This window comes from Gambusia affinis, linkage group LG15 (genome assembly GCF_019740435.1).
Source record: "Gambusia affinis linkage group LG15, SWU_Gaff_1.0, whole genome shotgun sequence".
Lineage (NCBI taxonomy): Eukaryota > Metazoa > Chordata > Actinopteri > Cyprinodontiformes > Poeciliidae > Gambusia > Gambusia affinis.
In genome coordinates, this window is record NC_057882.1 from 9,974,007 (window position 1) to 9,990,658 (window position 16,652).

The 16,652-nt window shown below is 39.7% G+C and overlaps 2 protein-coding genes across 5 annotated transcripts in view; one reads left to right on the forward strand and one right to left on the reverse strand.

Annotated features, from left to right (window-relative positions):
- nrg2a (neuregulin 2a) overlaps window positions 1-2,887 on the reverse strand; it is an 82,847-nt gene extending 79,960 nt beyond the window's left edge. For 2 of the 4 annotated variants that reach the window (XM_044139856.1, XM_044139855.1), the window contains exon 1: window positions 2,155-2,885. In XM_044139856.1, coding sequence (XP_043995791.1) covers window positions 2,155-2,566 — 412 coding nt within the window. In that variant the 5' untranslated portion in view covers window positions 2,567-2,885. Of the gene's footprint in view, window positions 1-2,154 lie in introns of all 4 variants that reach the window. The other 2 variants (XM_044139858.1, XM_044139859.1) reach the window with 2 other exon arrangements.
- Window positions 2,888-5,637: 2,750 nt separating this feature from the next.
- puraa (purine-rich element binding protein Aa) lies at window positions 5,638-16,401 on the forward strand. Its single transcript, XM_044139862.1, has 2 exons — window positions 5,638-8,323; window positions 11,743-16,401. Exons 1-2 carry the CDS (start codon window positions 7,936-7,938, stop codon window positions 12,687-12,689), a joined length of 1,335 nt encoding a protein of 444 aa, XP_043995797.1. The 5' UTR covers window positions 5,638-7,935; the 3' UTR covers window positions 12,690-16,401.
- The last annotated feature ends 251 nt before the right edge of the window (window positions 16,402-16,652 follow it).

Sequence of the window (16,652 nt, forward strand, 5' to 3'; positions counted from 1 at the left end):
CACTATGAATCTAACATCTGTTTCCTCCAAAAGCAGCTAAACTACAGATTAATCAAACAAAGAAAGTGACTATATTCCTTTTGCCTGTCTGAATGGAGCCCACATTCTGAGAGATCAACAAGACTTCTGTACATGTGGTGTTGTCCTTTCATGGTCCAGTTTCAGTTAACACTTTGCATGCAGTGGCAGGGGAGTTGAGAATCTGTTTATGAGGAGAAAAAAAAATCTACTTTTCTTCTATTGACACCTTTATTTTACAAAATAGGTTCACAATGATGCTGTTTAATATCTCTGCTTTTCTTCCGCTTTCTAATTCAATTTCAGTTCAATTCAGTTTAGAAATGGTTGCCACCTTAAGGCACTTATCAACAAAGCCCTAGAGATGTTGCTCAAACATTTATCCACCTAAACAAAAATATACACTACAATTTGAAGAAATGTTCCCCCCCCGAACATGTTTCACTATGTGTACGGTGCTCTTTTTACTGGTGCATAGTACTATTTCATTGCCTTTTGAAACAATGGCCATACAGTCCCAGTTTGGTTTCATTAGATCGTTCAATCAGATCCAGATACTTTGATTGGGAAAATAAATGACTTCTGTCTTGCAAACTTACTTCTTACTCCAAACATATGGAGCATACAAGAGATTGTTGTCACATACAGAGCACAAACAGCACTTGCTATAAACTTTTGCTGTTCCTTCGATGTTACTTTATGCCTCTTGGCAACCTCTCTAGCTACTTTCAGTCTTATGTTCTACCTCATCTTGGAGAAATTTTATGTTTCGGTCATTGTTGCCCCAAATTTCCTTCAGTTACTGATAATGGCTCGCTTCACTTTAATACAGTAGACCACAGTATAAGCTCGATAATATTTAATATTATTATTGGTGTATTTTAGATTTTAGATTATTTTTCCCAATCAAGAGGTTTATCAGCTCAAACCGAAGCCGGTACACTGGCTAGCCCACTCCAAAAACATCCACGTTGTCAGAAGAAACGCATCTCCAAAATTTAAAGATGAACTGCAAACTAAATCTGCCTGGGGTATGAATAATTTTGAGAATAACAGAGCGTTTTGTAACCTTTTTCTTACCAAAAGTATGTACAATTAAACTAACAAATAAGAAAAAACCTCTAGCTTGATCAAATTTCCTCCAATTAATGGCAACAGGAAGCAGCAGAAGTTTGAAGTTTGAAATTCGATGGGTTTGACAAAGTTTTAGAGTATTTCTGTGGACACTTATGTAACTGGGGTTATTGCAGCTTCTCGTCTTCTATTCCCTCTCTTAAAGATGAATTCATTGTTTTTGCTGAAATGATAAAATAATCCCATTGAATGGGGCAATAATTTGCAAGTAATTTATCATGGTGTTGTTTGAAGTCACACATTTTGACAAGTTTTCTCAAAGATTTTTACAAGAATGTCTACAACTTATGAGTCCCTCTATATTTATTTCAGACTATTTAATATGAAAATATTAATGAATCTGAAAAGCTGCAGCACTCATTTCTTCCTGGTGATAAGTACCGCTCACACCTCTACACTTGTATGTGTAAAGAAGCATGTGGGTGAGAAGGACTTAGACTTCCAAACGCTTTAGGTATTAAAGCATTAAAGCTGGGTGTGAAACTAAAAATAGCCTAGGAACCAATTTGCTGAGGACAGCGTGATTTTCTACACGTGACAGGCAACGGGCAACACGCCGCTGTCCCTGGTGCTGAAACTGCATCCGGTAGAGGTTTTCGCCTTTATTTATAATAAATCAGAGACATCTAACTTTGAATCCTATTTATGTTGGAGCTGCAATAGAACTGGGTTAACAGTTTAACGCATAATTTTAATAAAACGCTGTACAACTGTTAAAACTGTAATTCCTCCAAAGCAACAGTGCGAGGCGCATGCCGAGACTAATTCCGTTTACAGAATGAGAGAGAGAAAGAGAGTTTGATTGATCATGTGGGCTATGGAAGCCTGCGAGAATTGTGTAAAATTGCTGCATAGACGCCCCTTTGGCACCTATCTAGCGGCTAGTGACTCCAAGCCCTTCCGAGGCCAAGCAGACAACCTGCAGCTGCAGCCGGGTATACCTGTTAACACACTCCCCCATTCTTCCGGGTTCTGGACCTCAGAAAGGCAACATGAACTTACCGCAGTTCTCACACAAGATCCTCCCAACATCCTTCTTCAGGTTCTTCCCACTCGTGTCAACGGGCGCGAACGATGCCTTAAAAACCAAGGGCTCGTCCGTGGGGTCCATGAAAAAGATATACTTGTGGTTCTTTTTCACTTTGACGCACGGAGCCTCGGATCCGAACACCCCCACGGTGACGAGCTGCTCCCGCTCCAGACCGCCGCTGTTCAGGGGCCAGACCTCCAGCACTTTGACACTCACACGGTACGGCTCCACGGACGCGTTCCCCGCAGGCGTGGACTGCACCTTGCCTTCGATCACCACGGCGGACCTGTAGGCTTGGTCCTGCAGGGAATTCAGACTCGGGGAGTAGCAGGCGAATGAGACCCCGATGAGCAGCATAGATAGATGCACCGGATCAAGCCTCATGCCGCCTGCTTTGGCTCGGTGGGGGCTGGTCGCGTTGCGGCAGGGCACTCTGGGCTGCGGGGCGATGGCGGTGGACCTGGGTTGAAGGAGGAGAAAGCGAGTAGGCTCCAGCAGTAGCACGGCAGCGCGGCGGACCTTGCATAAGTGTCCATGCCATCGGGATCCGCTGCTTTTTCCCCAAATGCTTTTCAGCGGGTAAACAGCAGCTTTTGCAGCAGGGATGACGCTGGCTTTTAAATCCAGTCACTGCTTCCTACTAATGATAAGGCATTGTAAATGTTTCTTCTTTCTTTTTTTTTAAAGGAAGGAATTGTGGACCCTCTCCCTTCTTCGTTATTCTGCCATGAAACGACGCCACTCTTTATCTTTACCCCCAAAAATTGCAGTGGGAAGGTGCCGCTGTTATGGTTCTCCGTATCATCTGCAACGGAGGGAAGAGACGCAAAATGCTGCAGTGAAGCACAAGTTGGGGGAGCCTGATCGCAAAACAAAAGGACCCGTGTCATTCCACGAAAACAAAATAGAACAATGATAAAAAATAATAACAATTAAAAAAAATAAATAAAAGGAATTATTTCTGCACGCCAGCTACAGCGTTAATACGCCGTCTTCCACCGCGGCTCTCTCTCCGCCTCCCCTACCAGCCGCTGACGGAGAGAAAATAAGACCGATCGCCAAGGGGCTCCAAAAAAAAAAAAAAAAAAAAAAAAGAAAGAAAGAAAAGCAGAATACAAGAAACCGATGGACCAAAAGGGTCTATCTCCCCCCCTTTTAATTCTGCATGTCAGTCACTCCATGGTGTTTCTTCAGCGAGGATCTCTTGCTCTAATAAAACGAATGCAAATCCTAAATCCATGGCTCCCCCTCCTTACAAGCGCATCCTACTGTAGCCAAGGCATTTCGCCCCCTCCATAAAAAAAAAGAGAAAAAAAATCATATAGATTAACAACAGGGGTAGAGGGGGAAGAAAGATGAAGCCGCATATGTAAGTCCTGGAACTCTGGCGATGACTAACACTGCGAAAGCGTTTCGGAGTCTTCAGGAGACTGTTCTGAATGAGTTTTGCGTCTCATCCCATTAAGTCATGCCCTGCATTCAGGTCACATTCGCCGCTCTGCCTCGGAAAAAACTGAGGTTGAAGAACCCACATTTAATCTACACATCTAATTCAGCTACACTACAAAAGTCCACAACTAAAAAAAAATAAATTATAATAATAATAATAAGAAGAAATATTATATAAAAGCTTCTCCTTTTTCTTTTTTGTATGTTTTTAGCGCAGTTTTAGGTTTGCACTTTTGCACAGAGCTTTAAACCTCCAACCAAAATCAAATAGAATCCTTTGTGTAAGGTTTGTTTGATAAATGTTATTGACAAACTAACTCAGGGAAGGAAGATAAAGGTTTAGTTTGTGTGCCAAATACACTGCGGATACAGGACGTTGAAGTAGGTATTCACAAAGAGCGACATCTACCGACTATAATGGTCATTCAAAAAAAAAAAGGAGCATCCACACATGGAGGGAGCAGCTATGTTACCGTCTCTCCGCAGCTTCTCTATAAATTTGGAGTAGTCGAAAAGTTAGATGCACTATACTCAAAGTGTTATATTTTAAATGTTTATTTCTGATGATGTTATGAGTAAGAGCTACAACAAAGGAAAACTCAAATTTCTCCGAAATGTAAGCCATCTTAAGTTGGGGTTGAAACATTCATGGAGACTTCACTGTTGTCAAGCATACAGTCCACATGGAGGATGAGTCACAAAGGTCCATTACTGAATAAGCTTCCAATAGTTGGCTTCCAGATGGTACACATAGTGGAAAGTTTAGTGCAGGGGTGGGCAACTCCAGGCCTCAAGGTCCGGTCTCCTGCAACTTTTAGATGTATCTCTACTTCAACACACCTGAGTCAAGTAATGAGGTCATTAGCAGGGCTCTGGAGAACCTGACTGCACTTGGGAGGCGATTCAGCTGTTGGATTTGGGTGTGTGTTGGACCAGGGAGACATCTAAGAGTTGCAGGACACCGGTCCTCGAGGACCAGGATTGCCCACCCCTGGTTTAGTGGAAGGTAAAAGTGTGATAGAAAAATATGGATGAGCAATAGATAACACTGTAACCATGAAAGAATTGTGAAGTAAAAATCATTCTTACTGGAATTACATGGCATGGAGACAGTCAGTCCAGGACATGGACTATAGCTGTTCCAGAATTAAAGTAAGAAGCTTCTAATCTGGGCTATGGGGAAGCAAGACTGCAGTGTTGCTAAGTGATTCAAAGTCTATTCTTCAGTTGAAAGTCAGTCTTGCATTTTAATTCAAAAAAAGGTCTCTGAGTCTAAGGCAGGGGTCTTCAGTTCAGTTTAGATGCGTCTCTGATTCAAAAGCAAGGAAAGGTATCAACAGGATGAATGGTTAAAAATTATCAACAAAATTGAATTAAAAGTTGCTTCAGATGCAGCTGCAGTATGTAACCTTTACAACAATATGCTCATTACACGTTTATGAAAACATGAGAGAGATGATATGTGAAAAGATCAAGCTCCTCCACTTCCTCTTATTGCCATAAGTACAAATGCGCTGCTCACCAGTGAAAAACAACCAATCAGAGCCAGGAGGAAGGTCTTAGCTCAATATGCTAATGGCAGAGAAACAACTTACAGTTCTAGGAAAACTGTTTATCCACCATCATCGGAGGCCAAGCAAGCTGGCCTGGCTATTCATGGCAGAGTCTCTTGTGGGGAACTAACTGTAGGCAAGCAGAGAGCAATGGGGAGAGTGTGAGCAGCACTTACACAAGAGTAATTGACAGCTCTAAGGCCATCCTCCTGGCTCTGATTGGTTGTTTCTGAAGGCAAAGGAGTATGATAATTTTTTCCACAGATTATCTGTCTCATATCATACTGTCATGACATGGTGATAGTTTAAGCAAACATGTATAAAAAAAAAAAAAAAGAAAAAAAGAAAGAAAAAAAGCAACAACATATTCAGATATGCTCACTGATGTATACAGAGTATTGCATCTTTTTTGATGCTCTATAATTTTCCCTCAAAGAATTTTTTTTAGTTTTTCTACTTAACTATAAAATAAATTATTGGACACCTCGATGTTTTTTTCTCTCCATATTTTACAGTCTTTTGGGGCCATTGGTCATACACTACCAAAGAAATCAAACATGGAAAGCAATCAAAATAAATTATTCACCAAGTGAAGGTATAGATAAAAAAAAGACATAAATCAAATTTAATTAGGTAGTTTATGTAAAAACCTTTTCTGGTAATAAAAACATCAAATTCTCTATTGTGTGGAGAAACTACTTATAAGCATTTCTCTGCTGTAATTTTGACTCATTCGTCAGTACAGATTATTCACTCTGGTCTTCAGGTTTTTTTTTTTTAACATACATTTTCAAATTGATGTAGTGATTGACTTGGTCCTTTTCACAGTTTTGCTTCCTCTCAAGCCAAGTAAGAGTTTCACTGGCTGCGCGTTTGGGACTATTGCTCAGAAATCCACACCTTGTTTCGTCTTCCAAGTTTTCATCAAAAATGCCCTTGTTCATTTCTCCAATCATCCTCCCTTCAATTATATGAAGTCTGCCAGCACCATATGTGGTGGGCCAGCCCACGGCATAATGTTCCCACCTGCAAACTTCACCTTTGGCATAGTGTTTTGGTGGTTATATGCAGGTCTATTCTTCCTCCAAACATGATGCATGCACTGAAATCCAAAGAGTTCAACTTTGGCCACAGGTAATTAGATTACATTTTCCCAGTATTTAACTGGCATGTCCAAACCTTCTGCAGCTTTTCCAGCCAACCTGAAGGGGATTCTTTGTTAGATAGTTTAGATAAATGCAGCAAATAAATGAAGGTGAAGAAAAATGCTCTTGAAAAAATGCAACTGAGTGCAAAGGTGTTGAGGAGAAGAGTTCAAAATTTTGAAAGAAATTCATGAAAAACTGAACTTCTGGTGAAGGTGCTATAAATTGGCTGTTTTTGATTGAGATTTTTATTTTCAAACAGTTACAGTTTGCAAAAGAGTTTGACCTTGCGACAGATTCAATCAGCAGGAAGGATAGATTGTTCACCGTAAATTGTTGTTGTGGACATAGATATCAAATTAAGGACATGTAACACTAGTAGATCTGTAATGACATTATTTCTAAATTAAAAAAAATTTCAAAGTCAAACTTAAATCATTTAAAATTATTTATAGCTAAATCCGAGAGGCCTTTGCTGGTTTGGGGGTCACTAGCAACAACTTAGTTTGCTTATGGTTCAAGTATACAAAATAAAGTTATCTAGCTTAATAACCTGTATAAAAGTTTATCGCTGTTACTTCAATTTTTGTGTCTCTGGAGACTGCCCTCTGGGCTTCAGGCTTAGCTACTCTCCATGGTGCTGAAGTTGCAAAATTTTCAATCAGAGCCCATAAACCGGAACTTAACAGAAAAATACCAAACATATTAAGAAGCAATTGCTAAATGAAGCACCAGTTCAAGCTTTGTGAATGTCTCCCACACTCTTACATGCCTTTTCCATCAACCTAGTTCGTTTTGCTTTGGTAAAACAAGCTGCTTTATTGATGATATTTGGTGACCTGATCTCCTTGTGAACATTGATGACTGTCTGCTGGACAACTGTCAAAACAGCACTGCTCCATTGTTTAGGCTACAATATCCCAATAACATGACGTTTCTACATGGAAAGTCAATTTTAACGATATTAAATTCAAATTCAAAAATATATTATTGACCTCAAAGCAAAATTGAGATCAATAATGATCTCAAATGTGGCTCAATGTTGGCTTTTCATTCATTTTGAGCCATAATTATAAAATTTAGATGACATAAATACTTGAACTATCACAATTTGTGATCTGGATGTGATGATGAGTTTCTTTTTTTTTTTATGAATTACTAAAATAAGTTAACTTTCTTATGATTGTCTGATTTATTGACATGAACTTGTCAATTCCAAACGTATCTTTCTCCACAGACCCTTAGATCAGCTGACCAGCTGCTTTTAGGTGACCCCCCAAAAATTAAGAGTCAATGGATTTTTAGAGTGGATGTATCTTTTTTCTGTTTTGGCTACTAAACTTTAGAAAACATATTTTATCTATTGTATTATTGTGCAGCACCTTGTGCAAACTTGCTAAATATGCTTCACAATAAATTTAATTTGTATAAATTTAGACAAGTGGAGTTGTAGGAACTGGTAGACTTAACTGGGGACACCCAAAATTATATTTTGCTTTTGGCATCATTATTGCTTTTGGATATTGTAAAGCGTTAAAGCATTAAAATATCCTCAGGAAAAGCAGGAGAATGTAGCATAATTCTCACGCGAAGGTGACGCAAATTAATGACAGAAGTCATCAAAACGCTGAAACATTTACAAGTACCGCTTACCTTTATGCACATTTCCTACCTAACAGTTACCATTTTCAAGCAAAGCCTGCAATTCTTCTCCTCCACCAAAGTGAGGCATCGTTCACCACTTTACGTGTTGACATCAGCGGCACAACGTGCTGCGCCGAACTTGTGCGTGTGTCGCTCGGCTTGCCACGACTCGCCGTTTCTGGTCCATCTTGAGAAGCAGGCAGATGTAGTGTTGGGTGCTGCTAAAGAAGGGGCCGTTCGAGCGTCTGTCCATGAATCCTACGCCTCGTCTCGTCGCCTGCGTTGCGTGTTCTGGTTTGTAAAAGGCTCTCAGCCCCGCAGACGGAGCTGCGGGGAGGGGGAAAAGAAAGGTAAGGCTACAGCAGGAAATCCACGGTCTGTGGAACGAAATCCCGTGCGTATAGTTGCGATTTGGGTCATTATAGCCGCCCTATCGAAGTGCCGTGACGTGCGACCGAGCATATGACAGCGCTCTGCAGAGTTTCCAAAGCATGACACCTCAACATATGGCTGATCGGGAGCAGCGACGGAGCTTGTCGTCTGGAGCGTCGCCACGCAGCATTTCAGTGCTGGGATGTAGGGCAAAACTTTGTGCGGAGATTACGGGGGTCTGGCTTCCACTAACTGCGACAGCACCTTATTATTGAGACAGAAGCCTGTTTTGGACCCGAACAGAAATACTTTTTTGTTCACCATTAAAAAGAAAAAATAAATAAATAACAAACACCTCAATAAATATAAGGTGACCCACTGACAGCATGTAAATATGTTGATAGATTGGTTATTCGCATACTGGAGCAGTGAATGAATCAGCCAGCAAGGAAAAGAGGCAAGGAAGAAGGGAGGGGGGGAAATGCAGGGTTTATAAAACAAATATGTTGACCAGGTTTTTGGATCTAAAACTCTGCTGAAGTTTGGTTGTGTCTTTGCCCAGTTTATGTGCAGTGGGCAAAACATCGCGGCATTCATAAAACCACCGTGGTTATACGCTTGAGAAACGTTAATTGCACAACAATTAGACTTATGTACGTCACAGTTGTCCTCTGTATATAAATAAAATAAATACATGTAAAAAAAAAAAGAAGAAGAAAGAAATCCGCTTATTTTAGGCTATGTAAACGTTTAAAAACACTACACGTATTTTAGACTAAAATAATTAAATAAATATCTGATGCATTGTCACAACTAATTATTTTTCACGCAAAAATAATGTTTCATTTTATACCTGCTTCACGGATCATTCTTGGACAGCATCCAGTATAAAACGAGCGCGTTTTCGCACTCCAAAATATTAATATGCTACGTAATATAGTAGAATGGGATTCAGAAAGACAACCATTACTTTTCAGGCATGAAAAGTAATGGTTAAATAAAGAAATGTAACAATAGAAAACTGACCAAATCTCTCTAGGCCTTCAACATACAGTCTCAAAATTTTAATTCACACGTCGACTTATTAATTTATTTTACATAGACTTCCATTTATAAGGAATATAAATGAGCCATCACTAAAGATATTTATATCATCAGTATTTTTATTGCTCTGGATATCAAAAATAATTATTTGCTCTTAAAAATATTTATTTTGTGTTTTTTGTGATTTTGGACTCTTTTAAATCTTTTGCTTAATATATTTTATTCCTCGTTAACAGTTTTTTAAAAACTAATTTTGGATCTTAAACTGTGAACAAAGTTTCATATCTAAGCAATTAGCAGTATTGTTTGGATGATAGACTACCTTTCATCCAGGACCTTCAAAGTACCTTTGAAAAGCGTATATAAATATAATCTTTCAACAGAATATACTGAATTACTCTTTTATATGGCCTTCAATGTACGTAAAAAATTTGTTTGCTATTATTAATAAAAGTAACTTAGATTAAATGCAAAACGGAGAAAAAAAAGAGGAGACCGTGATCACATAAGTCAATGTTTGGGGCCAAAAAATAATTACGTTTATTTATTTATTTATTTTATCATTTTTATTCGTATTAAATCTCCTGAGTCGGTGCTCACACATTTCATAGAAACTGTATTCAACTCAGTGAAACGTTCCGTTGGCGACGTGATCCACTATTGTTATCCTTTGTTTGGTCTTTAGAAATGAATTTCAATTGAACATTAATTGAAGCACGGCAAAACAGCTGCTCAAAATGGCGTAAAAACACATTTGAAATATTTCAAATAAAAATTAACCAACTATTAATCATATAGTGGACCAGAAATAGCTAACTGTATATTTTTCCACCTATTTTTATTTACGATATGTTTTTTATTAGACTGGCAGTAAACGACGACTTTCCCTTTTTTTTAAAATATAGATATATATTTTAACTTCAATAAATGTATTTATTATGCATTATTTTACATTTTAAGTTATTTGTTGTTTTTTCATTTTTATTATAAAAGTTGTATTAGTTCTAGTTGAATAGTTGGGTACGACAGTGTGCAGAAAAAAATGTGTTCCAGTTAATATACGCGTCCTTCCAGAAAGGGGGTAGAACTCCATAGGCTGCAGGTTTTTTATTTATTTATTTGTAGTTTTCTTTTATTGTGTGTGTGTGCTATGAAGGAGATGCGTCGCCCAATTAGCTAATTTAGACAACAAATATACAAATTACTTATCACGCTGGTGACACTTTTTGAATATAAATGCCTTCCTTCAAAGATGACCGTGCCTTCAGGCAAAATGTGAGTTAACTGTGACAAAATGCTACTGATCGTGGTTCTACTACACAGCAGGGCGTGTAGTGTCACTCGGAAGACATTTACAAAGAAAGATCTGCCACCTGATTCGTGAGTGTGGAAAACCCGTAGAATAAGTATAAGGAATGGCTCGTAAACGACGTGCGGCCATACAGCGGGGAGGAGAGAGGCCTCTGTGCTAATTAAAGGCCCCAAGCAACGTGGCAACCGCCAACATCAATACGGCGGCAGGACATGTTGGCTTTAAAGTAAATATTAAAATAAATAAGGTGTTTTTTTTTTTTTTTTATTTCCCAAAGCGCCGGTTGAGGTTAAAGCGTACCATAACTGTTCAGTTTAAAATGGAGGGGACCTGAATGAACGCAGCGAACCAGCCTGTCGGATTCTGCAAATTTCTTGCTTTGACTTGTTTTTAGTCATTTGGAGAAAGTGACTTAATGACTCACTATAGCCATGCCAAGATCATTATAGAAATGTGTGAAGATTCCTTAATTATAAAAGGGACAATATTTACATTTTCATAATAAGTCATCCTGCTGACTCTGCTGGAAAAGAGAGGTGGGTCTAATTTGTGCAACAGGCACAGAACACCACATCTCTGCCACCAAACAACAGGCACGATTAGACTGACCTATGATTTTATTTTATTTTATTTTATTTGTCTTAATGTGCCCACAGGGTACTGTGAAACGAAAGCGCGATTGAAAGAAACAGCCTTGAGGCAATTCCAACTTTTGATATGATTTTGAAAAGATTTTAAAAACATACACTATATATATGGCTGGTTAGTTACATACAATCTAATGCTTTTCACGTAATCAGCGTTAGAAAAAGAAAGTAGGGTCTTCCCACAAAGAAAAAGTACCTGATCTTTCGTCGAGTGTCCTGAAGAATCGAAACTGATATTAATCTGTGGAATTCGTAAGTTTCGTTTCACATGAAGCGAAAAGATAGCTCTTGACATTAGGAAAACACCGGGAGATGGAGAACTCAGTAGCAGTATTCGATCTGCATTAACGCACCCTCCCTTTCCCTTTCCTCGCTGTTTTATACCTCTGTGTAGATCTCGCGAGAGCTCCGAGCACGGGCTCAGCTGGCCGTGGCTTTGCAGCAGACGGAAGGAGAAGGCAGGCGAGGCAGGCAGGCAGCATCATGGCGGACAGAGACAGTGGAAGTGAGCAGGGAGGAGCGGCCACGGGCCCAGGCTTCGGCTCCATGCACCTAGCGGCAGGAGGGGCGGGCTCGGCTTCCGGGCTCCAGCATGAGACGCAGGAGCTGGCGTCAAAACGGGTCGACATCCAGAACAAGCGCTTCTATTTGGACGTTAAGCAGAACGCGAAGGGCCGCTTCTTGAAGATAGCCGAAGTCGGGGCCGGCGGAAACAAGAGCCGCCTCACTCTCTCCATGTCCGTGGCGGTCGAGTTCCGAGACTACTTGGGGGACTTCATCGAGCACTACGCCCAGCTGGGACCGAGCAACCCTGGGATGGTACAGGACGAGCCCAGGCGGGCGCTGAAAAGTGAGTTCCTGGTCCGGGAGAATCGGAAATACTATATGGATCTGAAAGAGAACCAGAGAGGACGGTTTCTGCGGATCAGACAGACCGTTAACCGGGGGCCCGGGTTGGGATCGACGCAAGGCCAGACGATCGCTCTGCCCGCACAGGGACTTATTGAGTTTCGCGACGCTCTGGCTAAACTTATTGACGATTACGGCGTAGAGGACGAGCCCGCGGAGCTGCCGGAGGGATCGTCGTTGACTGTGGACAACAAGCGGTTTTTCTTCGACGTCGGCTCCAATAAGTACGGCGTGTTTATGAGGGTGAGCGAGGTGAAGCCCACCTACCGCAACTCTATCACGGTGCCCTACAAAGTGTGGTCCAAATTCGGGAATACTTTCTGTAAATACGCCGAGGAGATGAAGAAGATCCAGGAGAAGCAGCGGGAGAAAAGGGCATGCGAGCTGCAGCAACAAGAGGAGATGCAGGCGGACGATGGAGACGAGGATTGATAATAGAGAAAACGTGCAAGAGTAATGAAAAATAACAAGAGAATTAAAGTAAAAACTCTACTGTATAAAGAAAGAATCTAAATATTTTAACTGTAAAGGTTTAACTCCAAGGGAGCATCACTCTCAGTATAAGAAACCACAACCTGACAGTTATGACATGTTGTCACTCATCGCTGGATGTTGCCCCACTTATCACCATTAATACAGTAACAGGCTGCTAAACAAAGTAATAACATTATATTTGAACATTGATTCCTACTTGACAAACAATATTGAACGGAGTGTTTATTTCCCTTATTAACAGAGAACTTTTGTACCAGTTAAAGCTATTGTTAAAAAAAAAAAGGAGAAGAAAAAGTGTTTGCGAGGTCAGGGGTCCTTTACATGTGAGCTAATGACTTCAGCACAAATCAGATATTTTAATTTTTCAAAAAAACAAAACGAAACAAAATTCCAAATCTTTGTGAAAGGTTGTCACGTGTACTTGCCATCCTATTTACCTTTACCTGTGAGTGGAGATGTGTTTACACATAAATCATATATACGAGGGCTAGGCCTGCTATGGAAACTGGTTAGATGTCATGCAGTATATAAAAAAAAAGGAATATATAGGCATTTTCATGAAATGAAATAAGTGCTATCTTTGTTGTGCAATATGCATTTCAGATAAATCGATTTATATTGAACTGGTCAACAGTTGACATGGCCGTTGCTAGAGGCATTCAAAGAAATATAGATATTGTAATTTTTCTTTTTTTTTCTGTTTGAGTTGAAATTGTTGCCATGCAGATCGATATATTATAGACTACCTTTCTGTCTCGTTGTTGATGCAATGTGGTAATTAGAAAAGGTACGTTATGTGTATTTGATAGAGGAAATGCGGTGACAACATGTAGCAATTTGCCCTATTTGCAAATTACTTAACAAGACACACACAAGAGCTGTGTTAATTGGCCCAGTTAAATGCAGAGACGCATTGAAATGAGTGGAAATGGAGATGCACCGATCACGATTGATAGTTTTCTTTAAAATCCAACCAGCTAATTCTTTTGTGTTTATCACGGTCTATTAGAAATTGAAGGCATTATAATTTTTCTGATGTCTTTTAGGTGTACTTTTTAAAGTTTTAAAACAAATTTCTAAGTACATGCTATTTGTTGATGCTTTTTTTTTGTGTTTTTTTTTTTTATGCATTTAGAGAATAGGAAAAGCTTCCCCCCGCCCCCAATATTTGACCTGCAGATAACTGATCGGAGTCGATCAAGGCACAGTCGTCTGACTCCGATCGATTGTTTGGTGCATCTCGACCCTAATAGTAACTTTTTGTTGACATGTCTGGTCTTTAGAGATGCACCGATCACTTTTTATTTTGGCCAGTAACGTTTTGTGATTAGCTTTCGGTGGGGAGAGGTCATCATCTGGGTAAATGATCGGTGCATTTCTATCTGAAACATCTTTCCGTGATCTTGTTCAGTCACAAGAGTCTACATGGTGCCAAGCAGTGCTATTGCTGCATGTTAACCTGCACTATATGAACTTTTTCATTGATACGAATCTCAAGTTTGAGTACTTATCCAAAAGGCTTCGGCATAGTTAAAGCAGAAATGGTAATCAGAATATCACAGTTGGTTTAGAAGGAGGCCCCCCTACCCCCCCTAGGTGCACACCTGGCTCAGCTGAGGAGGAGGAGGAGGAGGAAGATGATGAGGAGGGGGTTTAGTCACCTGTTGGTGGTTCTCCGACTTTAGCCCTACAAGTTTAAGGCCTGAGTGGTTACTTTGGATGCACGCTTGCAGCTTTACGTCAGATTTGGGATTGGAGGCAGACTGGTTCTATTTGTAAATATTCGGGCTGCCACTTGTTAAAAAGACTGGTTCTGCAACCAGTTCAGTCGCATCTCATAGATGTTCGATAGCAGTTTTATAAACTCTTTTGTCAGTAAACTCCAGAGAAATTGGCAACAATCGGATTATTTCAGATTTACCTCATCAATGAATCGAACGATTGCTCCCGCCTTCCAATTGACTGGAAACCAGCAAAACTAGACTGTCCTTTTCCTTGACCACCTTATTTTTCAGGAGCATCCAGATTAAAGCCTAAACCACATCTGTATGGGGGAGCGTCCACTTTCAGCATGTAAAACAACCTGGTGCCTTACACACTCCGCATGCTTACACGCTGGCCTGGTGCTTTGGATTGCAGTTTTAGCTTTTCTTTTTCACGCTTCTTTTTCTTCTTCTTCTTCTTCTTCTTCTTCCAGTTTTGTCTCGGCCCCCTTGTGTGCTAGCGCACGACTCGTGGTGCTAAAAGGGTTTGCTACAAATCCTGGGAGCAGAATTCTTAACTCTCTTTCTGCTACCTTCCTTTCTTCCCTATATAACTCCATTGCCATTCCCTTTTTAGCCATCCAGGTATCGGCCTACATGTAAACATGGAAGGGGGTGGTCACCTCGATGCAAGACGATGCAGAGGGGCAGGCTTGTGTCTCGCTGAGCGGGGGCTAATTGTGGGAAATAAGACCTCGACGGTAAGCCCCCACCCCACTTAAATTGCTAATTTTCCAGCTTAAAAGGTTAAGTGGTGGTTATATGTGGCAGTAAACGGGCAGTAGCGAACATAACTATTATTTTTTTCTTCTCTAATTTAAATGTAACTCTACCTTTTCAGCATTATTCCACTTTATTTGTGATTTTGGAATGTTTTTGCCCATGAAAGAGATATATCTATTTTATTTTTTTGCTTTCCTGTGCAACATTTCATCACTGTGTGCAATATCATATGTGCCAATGGTGGCAATATATGTATATCAATTAAATATATGATTATAATTTGAAAAGCATGTGACTGAATTCCATGTGTTTTTCTCATGAAGGAGTCGTACGCCTTTATTTGCACTCAAAAGTTTCACCCTGGAGAGAGAAAGAGGAAAAAAAAAAAAAAAAGCAGAAACCAAGGGTCTTGGCAGCCTGTTGGGTCAAGCAGTTCACAAATGTACTTTAACTTGAAACAGAACATTGTCACTGCAATGTGTCCCTCTGAGAAAAGGGTCGTGGGTTGTTGAAGATAGACTATAAACATCCAAATGGAGGTTGTTTTTGTTTTTTTTGTTTTTGTATGAAAGGAAAAAAAAAAAAAGAAGAAATCTCCATTTTTAGCTTTAAGCTAAGAAAAGGTGCTTCAGTCTAAATCCTCATTAAGATGTATGGTGAACTGTCTTTCAGTGGTTGTTGTGTGTAGCACTTTGTTTTTCCCAGGTTAATGAAACGCCTGACCAATACTTGTTTAACAATGATCTCATCAAAGAATGTTGTTCTTTCTTTTATGTTGCCTCTTTTTCTTTTCTTTTTTGTTTTTGTTCAGATGATATATATGATTTGCTCATTTGATGCATTAAGTATAATTTATGTACATTTGACAAATTTAAAAGAAAGAATAAATTTATTTCTCCCACTATGTCTTCCCCCCACCCCCAATGTTTTGTTTCCTGTGCAGGAGGGTCGGGGAGCAAGAAAAAGTTTATTTTTGATGTAGTGTTGTCTACGATGTCTGAATCTGCGTTTGCAATGATACTAATTACTAAAGCTTAATTTTACAGCCTCCAACATGCAAACCTTTCAACTATTTAATGACTTATGTCTTCTTGGAAAATTTCAAAGTACTGTATATGTAATAAATGCCAGGCTGTAAAATAAAGCATTACTTTGTTCTCTAATCATCTAGACTGACTGGGATTTGTGGTTCTCTACATCAATCACATTTCTGTTTAACCCTTTAATGCTTGACACAAAACACAAGTTTTTAAAAAACATCTAGCTCAGTTGTTTTTGACAAGATATTCATCCCTTTACATGATTATATTGTTGAATTATGCTAAAAATGCCCAGACTTGATGTCCAGAGTAAAAAAAAATATTTTATTTTGAATTGTTTTAATTAAGCAATATATGATGGCATTTGAGAAAGA